Source organism: Pelodiscus sinensis, chromosome 4 (assembly GCF_049634645.1).
Source record: "Pelodiscus sinensis isolate JC-2024 chromosome 4, ASM4963464v1, whole genome shotgun sequence".
NCBI lineage: Eukaryota > Metazoa > Chordata > Testudines > Trionychidae > Pelodiscus > Pelodiscus sinensis.
Window position 1 is genome coordinate 126,372,118 of NC_134714.1, and position 15,282 is coordinate 126,387,399.

A 15,282-nucleotide genomic window follows, 5' to 3' on the forward strand; every position below is an offset into this window, starting at 1 on the left:
TTTTTGTACTTTTTATACCCCAAAAAAGTCAGCGCCTGCCCGGCTACAATTAAGTTGTTAAACAAATGCGTTGCAAAGGTAGAAAAAAAATGGTGCGTGTCTGAAAACGGTAGGTACCGGGGGTACCTAGTTTTTTTTTTTTTTTTTTTTTTAAATAAACGGGTAGTTTATTTAAAAAGATTGAGAAACACTGGGATTACCCATCCCACTACAGGACCTGCCTCACGTCAGCTCTACATGCATATCACCTTCAACATAGAGCTCGTGCCCAGCTGGGACCTACAGCACAGGGTGGGGTTGTAGATTCAAGTCAATGCCTTGAATTGTACCTGGAAGCAAGTAAAAAGCTGGCACCATCTACCCAGGGCAGGAGGTACGCCCTGCGCCCTCTGCTGGGCTCACTAAACAAGCATCTGCCTCCTACCCTAGCTGAAGCTCATAAGAGGCCTCCAAAGGGAGCCCCAGGTAGTGCTCAGAGCAGTGATCCGACAGAGGTGTCAAGAAGCGCCCCAACAAGGAGGGGAGATTGCAGAGTCCGAGCCAAATGCACAGGATAAAGGCACGCCTGCCCACCAAGCCTCCACAGATTGGCACTCTCACTTGCAGACAAGGCCGCATGACGACTTTCGTGGGCCCTAGGCACTTCTGCCCTCGTGGGCCCTTTCCTCCATTAAAAAAAAAAAACAAAAACAAAACAAAAACAAAACAAAACAAAAAAACACAGTTATTTTTGATATAACTTTAAATACTTCAACATTTTTTTTCCTGTTTTAGGCAAAAATTTAATAGATTTTCGTGGGCCCTAAAAGTTTTGTTTTTTTCTGATGAGAAAAAAATTAAAACATTTTCTTCGACCCTAAAAGTTCATTTTTTTTCCTTCTGATTTTAAAAGAAATTAAAACATTTTCGTGGGCCCCTGAAAGTATCGTGGGCCCTAGGCACTGTGCCTACTGGATAAGTCGGCCCTGCTTGCAGAACAGTAGAGGGTGACACTACAGTTTGACCCCCGCAGGTCTGGTAACATCCATGGTTGCTGGGACAAAGAGCCCCAAGCAGCTGTTGGCAGCGCCCAGGGCGACAGCCAGGAGGGGAGCCAGCCAGGAGGCCAGTGCTCCTGGGAGACCCCTCACCTCCCCTGGCCCAGGGCCCATCGGCTCAAGATTTCTGCGCTTCCACAGACCCATCCGTTCCAGGCATTTCCTTTGCCCAGGGAGGGCAATTGCAGCTGTTGACCCTGGATCCAAGAGGAGGTGGCTGGGGTGGGAGTCAGCCACTGCCTGGGGGATGGGGAGGGTCAGAGAAGAAAACTTTCCAAGCCTTGAGACCTCACAGCCCATCACACAACGAGCTCCACACCTTCCCGCCAACAGTCCCAGGTCAGCTGAGAGCGCCAGGCGGCCTGCAAGGAGGGTGCACAGAGGGGTTCCTTTGCAGCCGGCCGTCAGCGGCCAAGGATGCCTGACCAGGCCATGCACGGAACAAGCCATTGGCCGTATCAATCCTGAGTGCTGGGTGGCTACTGCTGAAGCAGTCGCCGCTGCCCTATCCGAGCCCTGCACAGTCCCCTGAGTGAGGGGGGGAGGGATAATATTTCTCTGCATCTGCACTTTGCGTATGTTCAGGGGGCTGGCAGCATGGAGTGATCAGGAAAGACAGAGACACAAATGCGTACACGTTACACGCACCCACTCTGTGTTCCCGCTGTCCTGGGGGCTGGGACAGACAGCAGTCGACGGGCCTGTTACAGCTGTGGCTCAAAGGTCTTGAGGCACCAAGGTCAAATCCCTCAGCTGACACACACACACACACACACACCCCACCCACACAGACACAAGGGTGTGGTGTTCTGTACAGCATGACTAGGAGATGTGGATGACAGGGTGATGGTGCACAAGCAATCAACCTCCGAGGGACGTAAATGCCAATGAGAAAGAAGAATCTCTACTTAAGAGGAACATAACTAGTTCTATAGCAGGGGTGGGGAAATCTAAGGTCTGGGGTCCAGATGCGGCCCTTGGCTTGCCTGGATCCAGCCCCCCAGGCTCAGGGCTCTCCTCCCCACCCCCAGCATTGGAGAGCCCACAATAATGGGGCGGGTTCCCACATGGCCTAGGGGATAGGACATTTGCCTGGGGAGGAGGACAGGGTCACAGGTTCGAGTCCCACCTCCTCTGGGGTCGGGTTGGGCAGCCCCGGGCTGGAGCATACAATCTACTAGCCTGGGCCTCCCTAGGCTCTGGTGTGGGAGGGAAGTGTAAGGAGTGTCTTCCCTCCTCCATCAGGGCTTTTCACTTTGCTTCTCACTTGTGTGCAGCCCCTGACTGATTTTTCTGTGGGTCAGTGCCCTCCCCACCCCCAGCCTAAAAGAGGTTCCCCACCCTGGACTAAAGGGATGAAGGCAAGAAAAGGAACATTGGGGTTCAATGTCAGAACCTCTCCGAGTGGGAGACTGATTCTCAAGGGGAAAGAATTTCACAATGAGGAATCCTGACTCGAGACCTCTAAAATCAGACGCAGCGGACAGCTAGGAAAGGTTGAGTAGGGCCTAGTGGATGCAGCCAGCTAAAATATGCAAGGAAGGGCATTTTCCAGCTGGAACAGTCACTCGTGACCTGTGGCTAGATAGGAGCCAGTGACCTAGAAGTAAGAGGCTCCTTCTCTCTCCCATACCCTCCAGCCCCAGAGGCAGGAGATGCTAAGGCTGGGATGCTGCAGAAGGGGAAGGTTCCCGGCCTAGAGGAAAAAAATCTTTGGAGGCTCACAGGCAGAGTGCCCACCAGGGCATGCCACGCACTCAGGAAAGGCTGCTCAGCCATCTGCATTCCCAAGCAGCACAGCTGGTCTCTCAGCTGGTCCCAGACACACACTGGTGGTGGGGAAAGTGGGGCTGCCTGTTTAGGAGCGTGCACAAGCCTCCCTGCCCCCCTACTCTTCCCCACACCCCCACCCCCAGCCCAGTTCTTCCTCTTTTAAAGTGACCAGGACTCCCCTAAACCAGGCTCAGCTATGGGGAGGGGGGGCTAACATCCTTCCACCAGGTCAGAAGGGGAAGGTGCATCCCCTAGGCCACACACAGAGATTCACCCCAGAGCCATGCACCCATCAGCCATCTGGTTCTGCTACTTCCCCAGTTTAAAGGGCAGGAGTCTGCGTCACTCTCCAACTCTCCGGCACACCCATCACCCCACCCCCAGCTCTTGGTTTAAGAGACAGATGACCATCCCATCCCCCTCCTTCCCACGAGGTCTGGCAAAAGCCAGGGCCAGATGGCTGGCTTCCCTGTTTAATTGCATTACACCTTCCCAACGCACTCTGCAGAGACACAGAAAGAAGGGCGGGGAGAAAAGATGATGCTGGACATCATCTTGAGGTGTGGAGAGGAAAGGCAAAGGGGAGAGGCGTGAGGGATAAGGACCCAGCATGCTGGTTTGAGGGCAACCCTTGAGCACTCACTTGGCACCAAGAGAATTTTTAAATCCAGTGTCTATGAGGGACCATTCCCTCTCCCGCCCCCCCCCCATCTCAAACAGGTAGAATTCTGGGCTGATGAGGCGTGGGAGGCATGGAAATCTGTAGCTACAGGGGCAGATGACCATTTTGCAGGGCCCAGGACAGCTCAATTTTGTGCCCCCCCCCCCCCCTTTTGCCACGGCGCATGCGCGGTGCTTCTTGAAGCACGAGGCCTGGAGCGGCCGCCCGGCTCGCCCTGCCCTATATCTGCCCCTGCGTAGCTAGGACACTGGGCCATACAGAAACAGCCATGCCTCAGACAACCCTTTAAGGCACCAGGGCTGGGAGTCAGGGTTCAGGGCAGGGGAAGGCACTGTCTTCCTGAACTGGGAGGCATGGCACTACCCACACTCGACCCCCAGCTTCAGCATAGCCTCAGCATGGCTGAAGCCTGGGAGCTGGGGCAGTGCGCCCCGCCCTGCATTCTGAGCCAGGGAGGCTGCCATGGGGGGGGGGGGGGGGGGGGCTGGAGTCTATCACTGCATGGGAGTGGGCCTGGCTCCTGAGGGGGGGCGGGGCTTCAGGTGGAAGGGGCAGGGCTGGGAGCTTGCTTCCCCCAGACCTATGTTCAGCCATTGCCCATGGTTCAGGGATATCTGCAGGCTGGGATGGAGAGGCACCAGCAGAGCTGTGTATAGGGAGCCCAGGGCTGCTGTGGGGCAGAACTGAGGTGCATTCACCACAGGTTAACTGGGAATAAATTCACACAGGAGGTCAGCTGCCTGCATTGCACCCAGCCCCACCCACACGAAGAAAGAGACAAGGCGGGGGAGGCAAGGCGTTTTATTGGCTCAAGGTCCACTGGTGACAGACAAACGTCCTAGCTACACAGAGCTCTTTCAATGCCTCGTCTCCCCCACCAACAGAAGCCGGCCCAATAAAAGCTACTCTCCTCTCAGCTTGGCCTCTAACGTCCTGGAACCGACCCAGCCCCAGCCACACGAAGAGCTACCATTCAAGGAACGGCCTGAAAACAAACACCTACAGCGTCACGAGTCCTGCGTGCTGCTACTAGAGAGGGCAGTTTAAACAGCGATACACCTGGAATTCCCAACTCCTCCCAGCTGTTCAAACAGTTTTAGGGGACAGCCCTTGCAGAGAAGGGGTGACTCAGATTAGGTCGGTTTCAACCCAAGAGCTTATGGTTGTAACTCTCCTCCTTCCCTAGCCTCTCTTCTTGTTAACCCCACTCACTGGGTCACAATTACATTAAAGCCCGGATCTCTGCCTCCCTTCCCTCCTCCCCCCCCATGCAACCACCTAGCTGGCCTTAATCTAAGAGACTTACCTCTTTAACCTCTCAGCACCTCCGGGCTGCTTGCTCCAGAGGCAGAACAGCGGCACAGAGTCCAAATGATTCACCCAAAGTCTGGGAAAGCAGGGAACGGACCCATGGTCCCCCAGCTCCCAGCTTTGCCCCTGGTCCATCCTTCTTTTCCTTTAAGCTGATGCAGAGTCCTAGGCATAGTTCCTCAAAGGTATTTAAGCACCTAACTCCCGCGGAAGTCGGGCACCAGGATACCTTTGAGGATTGAAGTCCTCTGGATTTCGATGGGAGTTCTGCTTGCATAGATCCTATTGCAAGGCCAAAAGCTGTGACTGCAAACGCCTGGTGGCCATGACCATTTTTCTGTTTGTTCTGTAAGGAGCCCAGCAGAATAACGTGATGGAGGGGAACCTGGGGGTGGGGGGAGGGGGGGAGAAGAGAACCTCATTCAAAATCCTACCACCAGCTGAAGAGTGTCCAATGGCATCACTAGATCTGGCTCCCTACCTTTGCACGCTCACAGCACGCTCACAGACAGCACGTTATTTTGTCTTTGGAATGCATCAGATAATACATGAAATAGTCCCCCCAGGAGCTTCTTGTTCCTCCTTCCCCAGGACAATTTCTGCAGAAGCGTCACTCCAAAGCCAGTACAAGGACTTCAGACCCTCAGCCATTAGGAAAGATTGTTCCCGAGGTGTGGGGAGAATCCTGGACTGAGTAGAAACATTTCCGGGGGGAGGGAAACGTAGCTTCATCCGTCTCCAGGTTTGTGTTGAAACAGGAACACATTCCCCACTCCTGCGCCTCTAAACTCACATACAAGAGTATACAGAAGCAAATCAAAGGCAAAGAGGCGTGTTGCTTTTGTTAATTAAAATGCCAGAAGCCTATAACATTGGCATTGAAACCACTACTAGGAGAAGGTTCCGCCTAGTGGCTGTACCAGATGAGGTTAACATGTTCGCAGCAGGTGCCAGCCAAGGGACTTATTCCTTCAGCTCCAGTGGTGAAAGTTCATGCTTCTAGCACTCAATATCCTAGGTTCAGTGCAGGGTGGGTTATACCAGCACACTGCTGATTACCATAAACCAATTAATAATGTTTGGTACAGAGAGGGAAGAATTCAAGAATGGATTTTAAAATGAAAAACCCGGCGTTAGAGAAAGCGAGAAAGATGTGTGGAGCCAGTTCTCACCATAGAGATGATTGTGGAAGCCTCAGTAGTTGCATCAGGGTGGGTGTATGTTGTCATTGACAGGGAGGAGCTTAGGCCATGTCTACACTTATGTGATGGAGATCAGTCTTCTTGCGTTCGATTTAGCGAGTCTAGTTAAGATCCGCTAAATCAGGGGTGGCCAACCCATTTAACAAAGAGCCCCAAAACAGCGGCAGAAAAAATGCAAAGAGCCCACCAGAATTGTCAAGGGGGGGGGGGGGGGAAGCACACCAGAACAGAATTGTCGAGAAAAATTTTTTTTTTTTAAAAGGAGGCTGCCCCTTTAAGACAGCCATCATCTTGGCCACCATTTTTAAAACCTGGCAGCTCCGACCTGGTAAGCAGAGGGAAGCTGTGGGGGAGTGAGGGCCATTTTGGGGGGGGAGAGGAGCGGCTTTGTGAGCTGCACTTTTGGAGGGCAAGAGCCACATGCAGCTCGCGAGCCGTGGATTGACCACGGCGGTGCTGAATCAAATGCTGAGGACACCTCTAGTCGGGGCTGGTTCTCTTCGCAGTTGCAAAGGGTAAGGGAAGCAGACCAGAGCATTTGCTCCCATCAAACTCCCGTTGTGAAGATGGTGCCAAGCTTGGCTTAAGCTATAATGACTCCAGCTACGTTATTTACGTAGCTGAAGTTGCACACCTTAAGCTGACCTTCCAGGTGTAGTGTAGACCTGGCTTTAGTCTCATGCTACATTGTGAAGGAAGAAAAACTGCAGCCATATGGGAGCAGAGTAAAAAAATCTGAAACTGAAAATCTGCAGTCTCCAGCACCCAGGACTAGCTCCACCTGCCAGCAGGAAAACCCAACCAAAAGTTGGACCATACATTGGCCATTTTGCAACTGCTTGTGAGGGGCACCTTGGAAACCACTGGTGAAAGAAATAATCAAGTGAGGGCATTATCCTGCAATCATTAAGTACTAAGATCCAGTTGGTTTCCAGGTATTTAGGTAGCTAAATACCTTTGAGAATCTGGCTTCATGTTTTTGGGGCATGGGCACTGACCTCTGATAATACACCGTCCCCACCACGACAACAGCTGCCCACAGCTAATATGCCACCACTGGCATGCCACCAAGGTCCACGTTCAGCCCAGGGATGAGCTTAGCCCCCAAAGGCTGCCCCAGGAGTCCCTGCTCTGTGTTTCATTCCATTTCGTTTCCATGGCTACTCCTGTAGCCATTACAGAGACCCAAGGCCCAAGAGAAGGACGAGACGCTTTCACTCCCCGGAGAACAGTGGGCTCTTGCCAACAGGGAGGAGTGTTGTTTCTTTGTGCGTCTTTCCTCCCCTTACCTTCTCCACTCCGCCTGACACTCCCACTGGCACAATTGCCTTCTTCCAGGACAATCAACATGTGACTAAATGGATGCCATCTCCACAGTACAGACCACCAGCTGCTGTTCTCCTGCCCTGTTGCACTCCCCTACCCTATTTTCCTCTCTCCTCAATTTTCTGTCCCCTCCGGCCACCAAACCAGCAGGAACTAACTCCTGCTTGAATTGCCACAGCACAAGGAAGAAAGGTATAGTACTTGTTACACTGGGGACTTTGCCTAGCCAAGGTGCTTGTATGGGGGGGGGGGGGGGGGGAGGTTGTCACTCACAGCAGTAAGCAAAATATCCGTCCTGATCTTTAGTATCATCTGAACAGATTAGCAAAAGCAAACAAAGGTGCACCAGTTCCCTCTAGCGGATGGAATCAGATCTGCTCACCTGTGTGTCACTGGCCCTGTACTGCTGACAGTTAATGGAGATTTTCCTTGCAATCTTGTGGCTTTTGGAGTGTTAGGCCAGGTCTATACTAGACCCAGGTGGTCAGCTTAAGGTGCGCAACTCCAGCTATGTAAATAACGTAGCTTGAGTCAACATACCTCAAGCCAAATTTAGCGCAGTCTTCATGGTGCTCCTGTCGGCTTCCTTTAATCTTCAAGGCTGCGAGGAGTACCAGTGCCATCCAGGGGTGCCCTCAGCATTTGATTTAGTAGGTCTTTATTAGACCCACTAAATCAAACACCAGAAGATCAATCTGCAGCGTGGTAAGTATAGACATGGCCTAAAGTTCTGGCCTCCATTTGCTATGGAGTTTCAATTATTATGGGAAGGCTCTATTAAGAGCTGCTGCTGTACACGTAGCTTGCCAAGAGAAAGCCTCTTTCTTGCACATATACAGCCTTGTGCAAAGATCATTTTCCTAGCCCGTTGCTGACCTCCTCTCTTTGCATCTCTCTTCTAGCTCCCCCTCCTCTATCGCATCAAACATAAGCTGCTTGTCTTCACTTCCAAGGCCCTTTGCGGTCAATCCCCACTCGACCTCTCATTCCTCATTCGCCATCAAGCTGTTGATGCTCACTGCAATTGGCCCCTCAGGCCGGCCTCAGCTGCGGATGTGTTAGATTTTCATACAGGCACCTCTGTGCTGTCTCCCAAGCACAAGGGACAGCTGGGAGACTCATAAAACATCTACAGCTCTGCGCCATTCTCTCCGTCAAATCCTTCCTGACAAGGCGCCTTTGCCACGAGGTGTATAAAAACCCCATGACACTCAGGCCACTGATGTGCCCCGAACACTGCCCATCATGCTGACCAACATCGTCTCATTTTCTTGTACTTCCCTGTTGTCTGTACACAGAAGGCAAGAGACCTGGGGCAGGGACTACGTTTTTGTTCTGTATTTGAACACCATCTAGCACAATGAGGTCCTGTTCTGTGGATGGGTCTCCCAAGGACCATGGTGATACGGATAAGTACAATAGCAGCAGGTTCAATAAACCTGCTGGGATGCACTGCCAGCAGCTTCCCGCTGATGGGGCTCTTAGCACCAAGTGGCTGCCCTGTGGTTGGGTTTTTTAAGTAGCGTTTTCTTGTCAGATCACCTGGGTCCGCTTGACTCTCTGCAGGCAGCAGAGTTGTTCTCACCAGTATTTAAGCAAAGCCAAGGAAACCAGGCCCAGCCACCCGCCAGCACAGTGCCTCTCAGATGGAGGTCAAGGCCCTAAGATGGCAGTTGCCACGGAGACTCCCATCGTGGCTCCCCCACACAGTGCAATACACCAGGGGCTCCACTGCCCTCCGAGGCTAAAAAGAGCAAACCATGAGAATGCCACAGTGACTGGCCAGCTCCCTGTGCTCCATCAGCCACATCCCGACAAAGTCTCCATAACCCTAAACTCTAACCAGTGCCAAGAGATTCCTGCCCAGTTCAGAGCTCGCGTTCTCACTGTCGTGGGTATCATAAGAACAGCCATACAGGGTCAGACCAACGATCCATTGAGCCCAGTATCTTGTCTGCTGACAGAGGCCAATACCAGATGTCTCAGAAGGAGGGAACACAGAAGGGAATCCTCACCTGATCTCTCCCCTGTCATCTATTTCCAGACACACGGAGGCTAGGGACACCATTCCTCCCCATCCTGGCTAATAGCCATTGATGGACCTAATCTCCATGAATCTATCTAGCTCTTTTTTGAACCCTGTTAAAGGCGTAGCCTTCACCACTTCCTCTGGCAAGGAGTTCCACAAGTTGACTGTGCACTGAGTGAAGAAAAAGCTTCCTTTTGTTTGTTTTAAGCCTGCTGCCTATTAATTTCATGTGGTGACCCCTAGTTCTTCTTAAGGAAAATGTATTTATTTCCCATATTTACTTTTTCCACACCAGTCATGATTTTACAGACCTCTATCATATCCCCCCTTAGTCTCCTTTTTTCTAAATGGAAAAGTCCAGTCTTTTTAATCTCTCTTCATATGGGACCCGTTCCAAATCCCTAATCATTTTTGTATCAATTTCATACAAAACAATTAACCAAGGAGGGGAAGTCAAACGAAGCTCCCCCAGGGATCTCTTGCTGCCCAGGAGTGTGGCCTAGCACCTCTCCCATCACCATCCTCTCTGAGTCTGTGCCCCTGCTCCCAGGGCTAATCCCCTTCCCACTGCTGGAATGCAATCCAGGAACTGAGGCCTCAAAGTTACATTAGGTTTGGTCGGTGCTGCTGTACTGACTGGCTGCAGAGCGACTGGCTTAGCAAATCATTCTAGGCCATCAGAAATAAGCCCAGAGACATCCTGGTACAACCATGCATATCAGGATGTTAATTCTTGAGCATCAACTCCAAGGTGATCTTTACATGGGAAATGCCATCGATAAAATAAAATCACCACCACCACCACCCCTCGCTCTTATCTGGAGCTTTGCACCTGTAGATCGCAAAGTGCTTTGCAAAGGAGGGCAGGATTGTTAGCCTCATTTTCCAGCTGGAGAAACTGAGGCACAAGAGGATGTGGTATGGCCAAGCTGGGACTAAAGACCAGATCTCCCACGTGGCAATGCTCTGCCCTCTAGGCTAGGAGTGGACCACCATTTTTGATGAGGGGGTCACTCCAAGAATTCGGTAAGGGGTCAAGGACCATACTCCTCCATGCTATTAATGGAGGTGGTGCAGAGTTTGTGACGGTGGGTGAGTGCAGAAGGGAGCTTGGGGTTGAGGTGCAGGAGGGGATATGGAGGGGTTGTGACCTGGGGCAGTGATGAAGGAGGGGGAGCAGATACTTGGGGGAGGGAGAGGCTGGGGTGCCAGGTGTAGGCTCTGACCAGGAGGTGTTTACCTAAGTAGCTCTAGCCCAGCAAGACTCTCAGGCAGGCCCCCCTCCCCCAACAGACACACCCCATTCAAAGCAGCTGACGGGGGCCAGGTGCTCTCTGCACTGCGTGTCCCTAGTTTCCAGCCCATGGCAGCTGTGAGATTGGCCCAGCCCCTAGCACAGCATGCAAATCTCCCCTCTCCCCCCTGGGAGCTCACAGCCCACAGAGTATCTGGCCCCACAGCTGGCTGCTTTGAGCAGCGTGGCAGCAGAGAGGCTGGACAAGATTTGGCGGGCTGAATTTTCCCCACCCCTTCACCAGGCCGTGCTATCATTGGCTTCCCATATGAGCACTATTCAGGAACCATGTCTGTGGGGTGCCGTTCTGCAATAGCTATTGCAATTCATTTCCCCAGAGGGCTGCAGAATCACTGGAGGAAGGCATTGAAGCTACTACAGTTTCTGCATTAGCCCTGGACCACCATCAGGTTGGCCTGTTTGACAGCTGGCACCATGGCATCCTAACTTCCAGCCTGGGACATGCTCTGCTCCCCACAGGACCTTTGGGGGCAGGGGCCGTCAAACAGCTCTGCTCCAATCTTTGCTGACCTGCTCCTCCATCTAACAGGCTGAACTTTGCTCCAGCTAAACTAGGCCAACTGGAACCACTGAAACGCCAGCTTGTTCCCTCTGGAGGGTTGGTGCTTAAACCAGGCGTGACGGGGTCTCTCTGCACGGCTCCACAGAGAGACTGACCCGAAGCCCCTGCTCAGATCCTCAAGAGCCGGTTTTCTCCACACAGCCAGTCCCGTTGTCCTGGGGCCCAAGTGAGGAAGCTGCTTCAACCAGGCTTGCCCGTGTAGACGCCAACTGCAGCTCTGGATTCCCCAGCCTCAGCAACTGGCCCAAGGAAACCAGGCCCAGCCACCAGCCAACACGCTGCCTCTCAATGGCGGTCAAGGCCCTAAGATGGCAGCTGCCCAGGAGATGCACTGCGTGGGGGAGCCACTGTGGGAAATACACCAAGGGCCCCAGTGCCGTCCCAGGCTAAAAACAGCAAGCCAGGAGAATGCCATGGTGACCGGCCAGCTCCCTGTGCTCCATTGTGACAAGGTCCCATGCCAGGACAGATCTGGGATCATATCCAAGGGCTGGGGAACTGTCCCTATACGCCGCATCCTGCTGATATCCTGGTAAACCCCCCGGGGCAGGACAGAACCGTTTCCAAGACAGATCAGCCATGTTAGCTGTCCATAGCTCCTCCTCCCTTCACCCCCCCCTCCCACTGCCAATTTGGGACTCCAGCCCAACGCGGAATAAAAATAAAATTAATCCCCTTCTCTTGCTCCCCCCTCCCTCCAGCATTTTATCTCCTCTTCTTCTGGCTGATGGCTTTGTAATCCCAGCTAAATCCCTGTCACTCTCCCCCGCCCCCTTCTCTCCCAGCCTCCAACAGGGTAACCCCAGGACCAGCAGAAAGAGGAGAGCTCAGAGCACATCTGTACCACAAAGATGAACCCCCACCCCAAAGCAAAGAGAGAGAGACTGACCCCAGAATAGTCCACCTGTAACACAAGAGTCACTGGTTCAAGGCCCCCCCTCTCCCCGATTCAAGGCAGAAATTGGTCTCTGACGTCCCACAGGAGTACCTGAATCATCAGGCGACTGTGAGGACACAGATTTCTCTGTCTCTGGTTGGTCCCATGCAGAAAATAAATCTGCAAACTGCCTTTCAGTGAACAACTGAGCGCTCTTGTTTTCTAGCCGTCACTGGGGTGATGGCGAAGGGCTGAGTTTAACCCCTTGTGTTCTGCAGGGACACATCTAGACTGGGAACGGCCTCTGCTCTGGGACAAGAGATCCATCTGATCCATCCATTCCGGGCAGGTCAAGGCTTTTTTGGGAGGAAGCTGTTAGTTTGACAGGCCTGATGTGATCCTTAGGGTGAACATTTACCTCAGGAGATGCTGGTTCCTATCAGGGGCCTGTTTTCTGGCACAGCCTGCTCTCGCCCCATGAAAAGAGCCATTGTTTGGATCTCCTCACAGGGCCTCCTATAGCAGGTGCAATTCAAACAAGGCACAGGGCCCCAAGGCTGGGGCAGTGTCACCTCTGGAAGGCCTGCACAGAGGGAGTTGGGTTGTGTCATTGTTCCCGCTCAAAGCCCTACAGATTTCCCCTCCCCCGTGCCCTTCCTTTGCCACATCTTCATTCCCCACAGCAACCTTCCCCCTCTCTCCTTTTGTAGCAAAGCCAGAAAGTGTGGCCTTTCCCCTGCCGTCTGGGATCAGTGGATCATTAGCCCTATTTCACAGATGGGGAAACTGAGGCACAGGAGGAGAGACCCAGGTAAAGTCACACAGTGACCCAGGGAAAGAGCTCCAGGTGTCTAGGCCCATGCTCTCACCCCTCATCACTATAGCCCAGCCTGGTGGAGTGGACTATCACCAAACCTGGAGAAGATAGGCAGCAGATGTAGTTGCCTCAGGCAACAGGACACAACAGGGATGGTTTAGTCTTCAAATACCTGCTCTCTTGAACGGGATGCATTCCAGACTGGGAACTAGACCCACTTCCCACAACACTATATACAATTTCTCTGATACCTCTGACCAAAAGCCACAGAGCTACCCTGAAGCAAAGAAGCAGCATACAGGGTACCCAACCCCAGAGTTCCCACCCAGTTCAGCTCAATTGCTGCCCACATGCTCCTAGGCAAGGCACAGCCTGTATTGCACCTGGGCCGGTGCCAAGCAGGCAGGGGAAAAGAGCAGGGAGGGGACAGCTAACCCTGGAGCCTCACAGACAGAGACCTGCCCTGGCAGGATGGAGACAGAGTTTAGTTTGGCCTTGGATTCCCTGTGTTCATCCCTTTGTCTGATACATGTTTAACAAGCGCTTCCTGGCAACGAAAGCAGTGAGAATCTGACCCCGTGCCAGCAGGCAGCCTCACCCCAGCGGCCTGTCATCTGACACCAGTGACCCCGCCAAGGGCTCATACACAATTCTCACCAGTAGCCTACACTAACTTACGTGCGCAGCTCCCTCTGGGACCCCTCCCATCATGTGGCCCCTGGGAGCTTGCACAGGCTCACATAAGGAAAGGTGGGTGCAAGCAACCCTCCAAGCACAACGCAGCTCACGAGTGTCCTTACACTAACACCACATTGTGCACAGCACCCAGCGCTCACAAGCAACCCCCACACACGCACACAAAAGAAACCAGCACCAGAGGCAGTGCTCCCAAGCAACCCTCTAAAGAGTAGCCCCAGGCACTAACCCATCCCCATGATCAGTCAGCAGGTGCCCTTGTGGTGGGGGGGGAGGGGAGCAAAGACAGCCACTGAGAAAAGTGTCATGGCAATACCGGGCATGACCCTGCGGGAACTGTCATTGTGGGGTCCCACTGCGGGCAAGGCCGTTAACGGCCAAGCTGAGCAATGGGCAGGAAAAAAAAAAAAAAACTTCCCCAGGAGGAAAAGCAAAGGAGGAAGTTGCCAGCTCAACTCATCCTAATACAAGCGGGAGGGAGGGGGTGTTGAGGAAGGTTAGGCTGAAGAAATGGTCCCCCCCCCAGTCTCAACTGCCCCTCCAGGTTCCTCCTTCTAAGATAGCCAACGGCCACTAGCCCGTGCCCCACTCCCTGGTCTCAGAGGGCAGAACAACCTCAATCTTCACCAGTTTAATCTTCAGGACATTTCATGCAGATGCTGTTCTCACTCCCTCCTCCTCCCGGAGCATTAATACCCCTGCAGTGGGGCTGCCCCCAATGCAGCATTACACATCATGCTGCCCCCCCCCCCCCCAATACCCTCCAGCTTCTCTTCTGGAGCGAGAAGAGTCTCCAAATTGGGGGGGGGGGGACGCTTAATTATTTCCCTCCTTAACCCATATAAGGGAGCTGAGAGGAGTGGATGATACTGGATAGACCAAGGAGCTGGGGGTGGGGATGACACTGGACATACCAGGACACTGGTGGGGGGGGGGGGGGGGAGGATGAGCGGACAGACCGAGGCACTTGGCGGGGGGGGGGGGAGAAGAGAGGGGGAAAGGAATGCTAGCGGACAGACCGAGGCACGGGGAGGGAGAACAACAGTGGACAGACCACTGGGGGGGGGGGGACCGACCAGGGACGGCGCGGGGGAGGGGGGGGGCGCAAGTGTCCCCCACAGCGGGCGAGCCCCCCACGCGCTATAAAAGGCCAGTCTGATTATTAGCCCGGACACGGGACGCCCTGCTGCAGCCCCCCGGCTCGGCCCGGGGGGGGGGGGGGGGCGAACTCACGGCTTTCAGCTGCTCCAGCCGATCCTTCATGGTGCCCCGCTGCTCCTCCCAGCAGGTGCGGGCGCGGCTGGCTCCAGGAAGTCCTGGACTGTGCTTCGCCTCCCTCCCACCGAGCTAGGGGGAGGGGGGGAGGTTCCTTAAAGCGGGACAAACAATAACCCCCGGCCCGGCTCGGCTCGGCTCGGCTCTCCCCTGCTCTCGCTCTGTGCCTCCGCGGGCGGCCGGGCGCAGCTGATCCTCAGGCAGCCGCCAGCTGCTGCTCCTCAATGACATCCACTGGGCGGGAGCGAGCTGGCCGGAGAGGGGGAGGAGACAGAGAGGAGCCTCCTCCTCCACCTGTGCAGGAGTCAGCTGCCCCGCAGGTGCACGAGGGATCAGCCACGAGGGAGGCAAAGGTGAGGCAGGCGGCGTGAGCAGCTCTG

At 53.8% G+C, this 15,282-nt stretch overlaps 1 protein-coding gene across 8 annotated transcripts in view; it reads right to left on the reverse strand.

The window, feature by feature from the left end:
• Window positions 1-15,064, reverse strand: part of STX3 (syntaxin 3) — a 31,556-nt gene extending 16,492 nt beyond the window's left edge. For 7 of the 8 annotated variants that reach the window (XR_012903706.1, XR_012903705.1, XM_075928489.1 and 4 more), the window contains exon 1: window positions 14,861-15,064. Coding sequence is in view for 6 of the 8 variants with exons in the window: in XM_075928489.1 (XP_075784604.1) it covers window positions 14,861-14,890 (30 nt within the window). In the remaining 2 variants the exon portion in view is untranslated. Of the gene's footprint in view, window positions 1-12,225; window positions 12,268-14,860 lie in introns of those variants that run through there. The other variant, XM_075928490.1, reaches the window with a different exon arrangement.
• Between the last annotated feature and the right edge of the window lie 218 nt (window positions 15,065-15,282).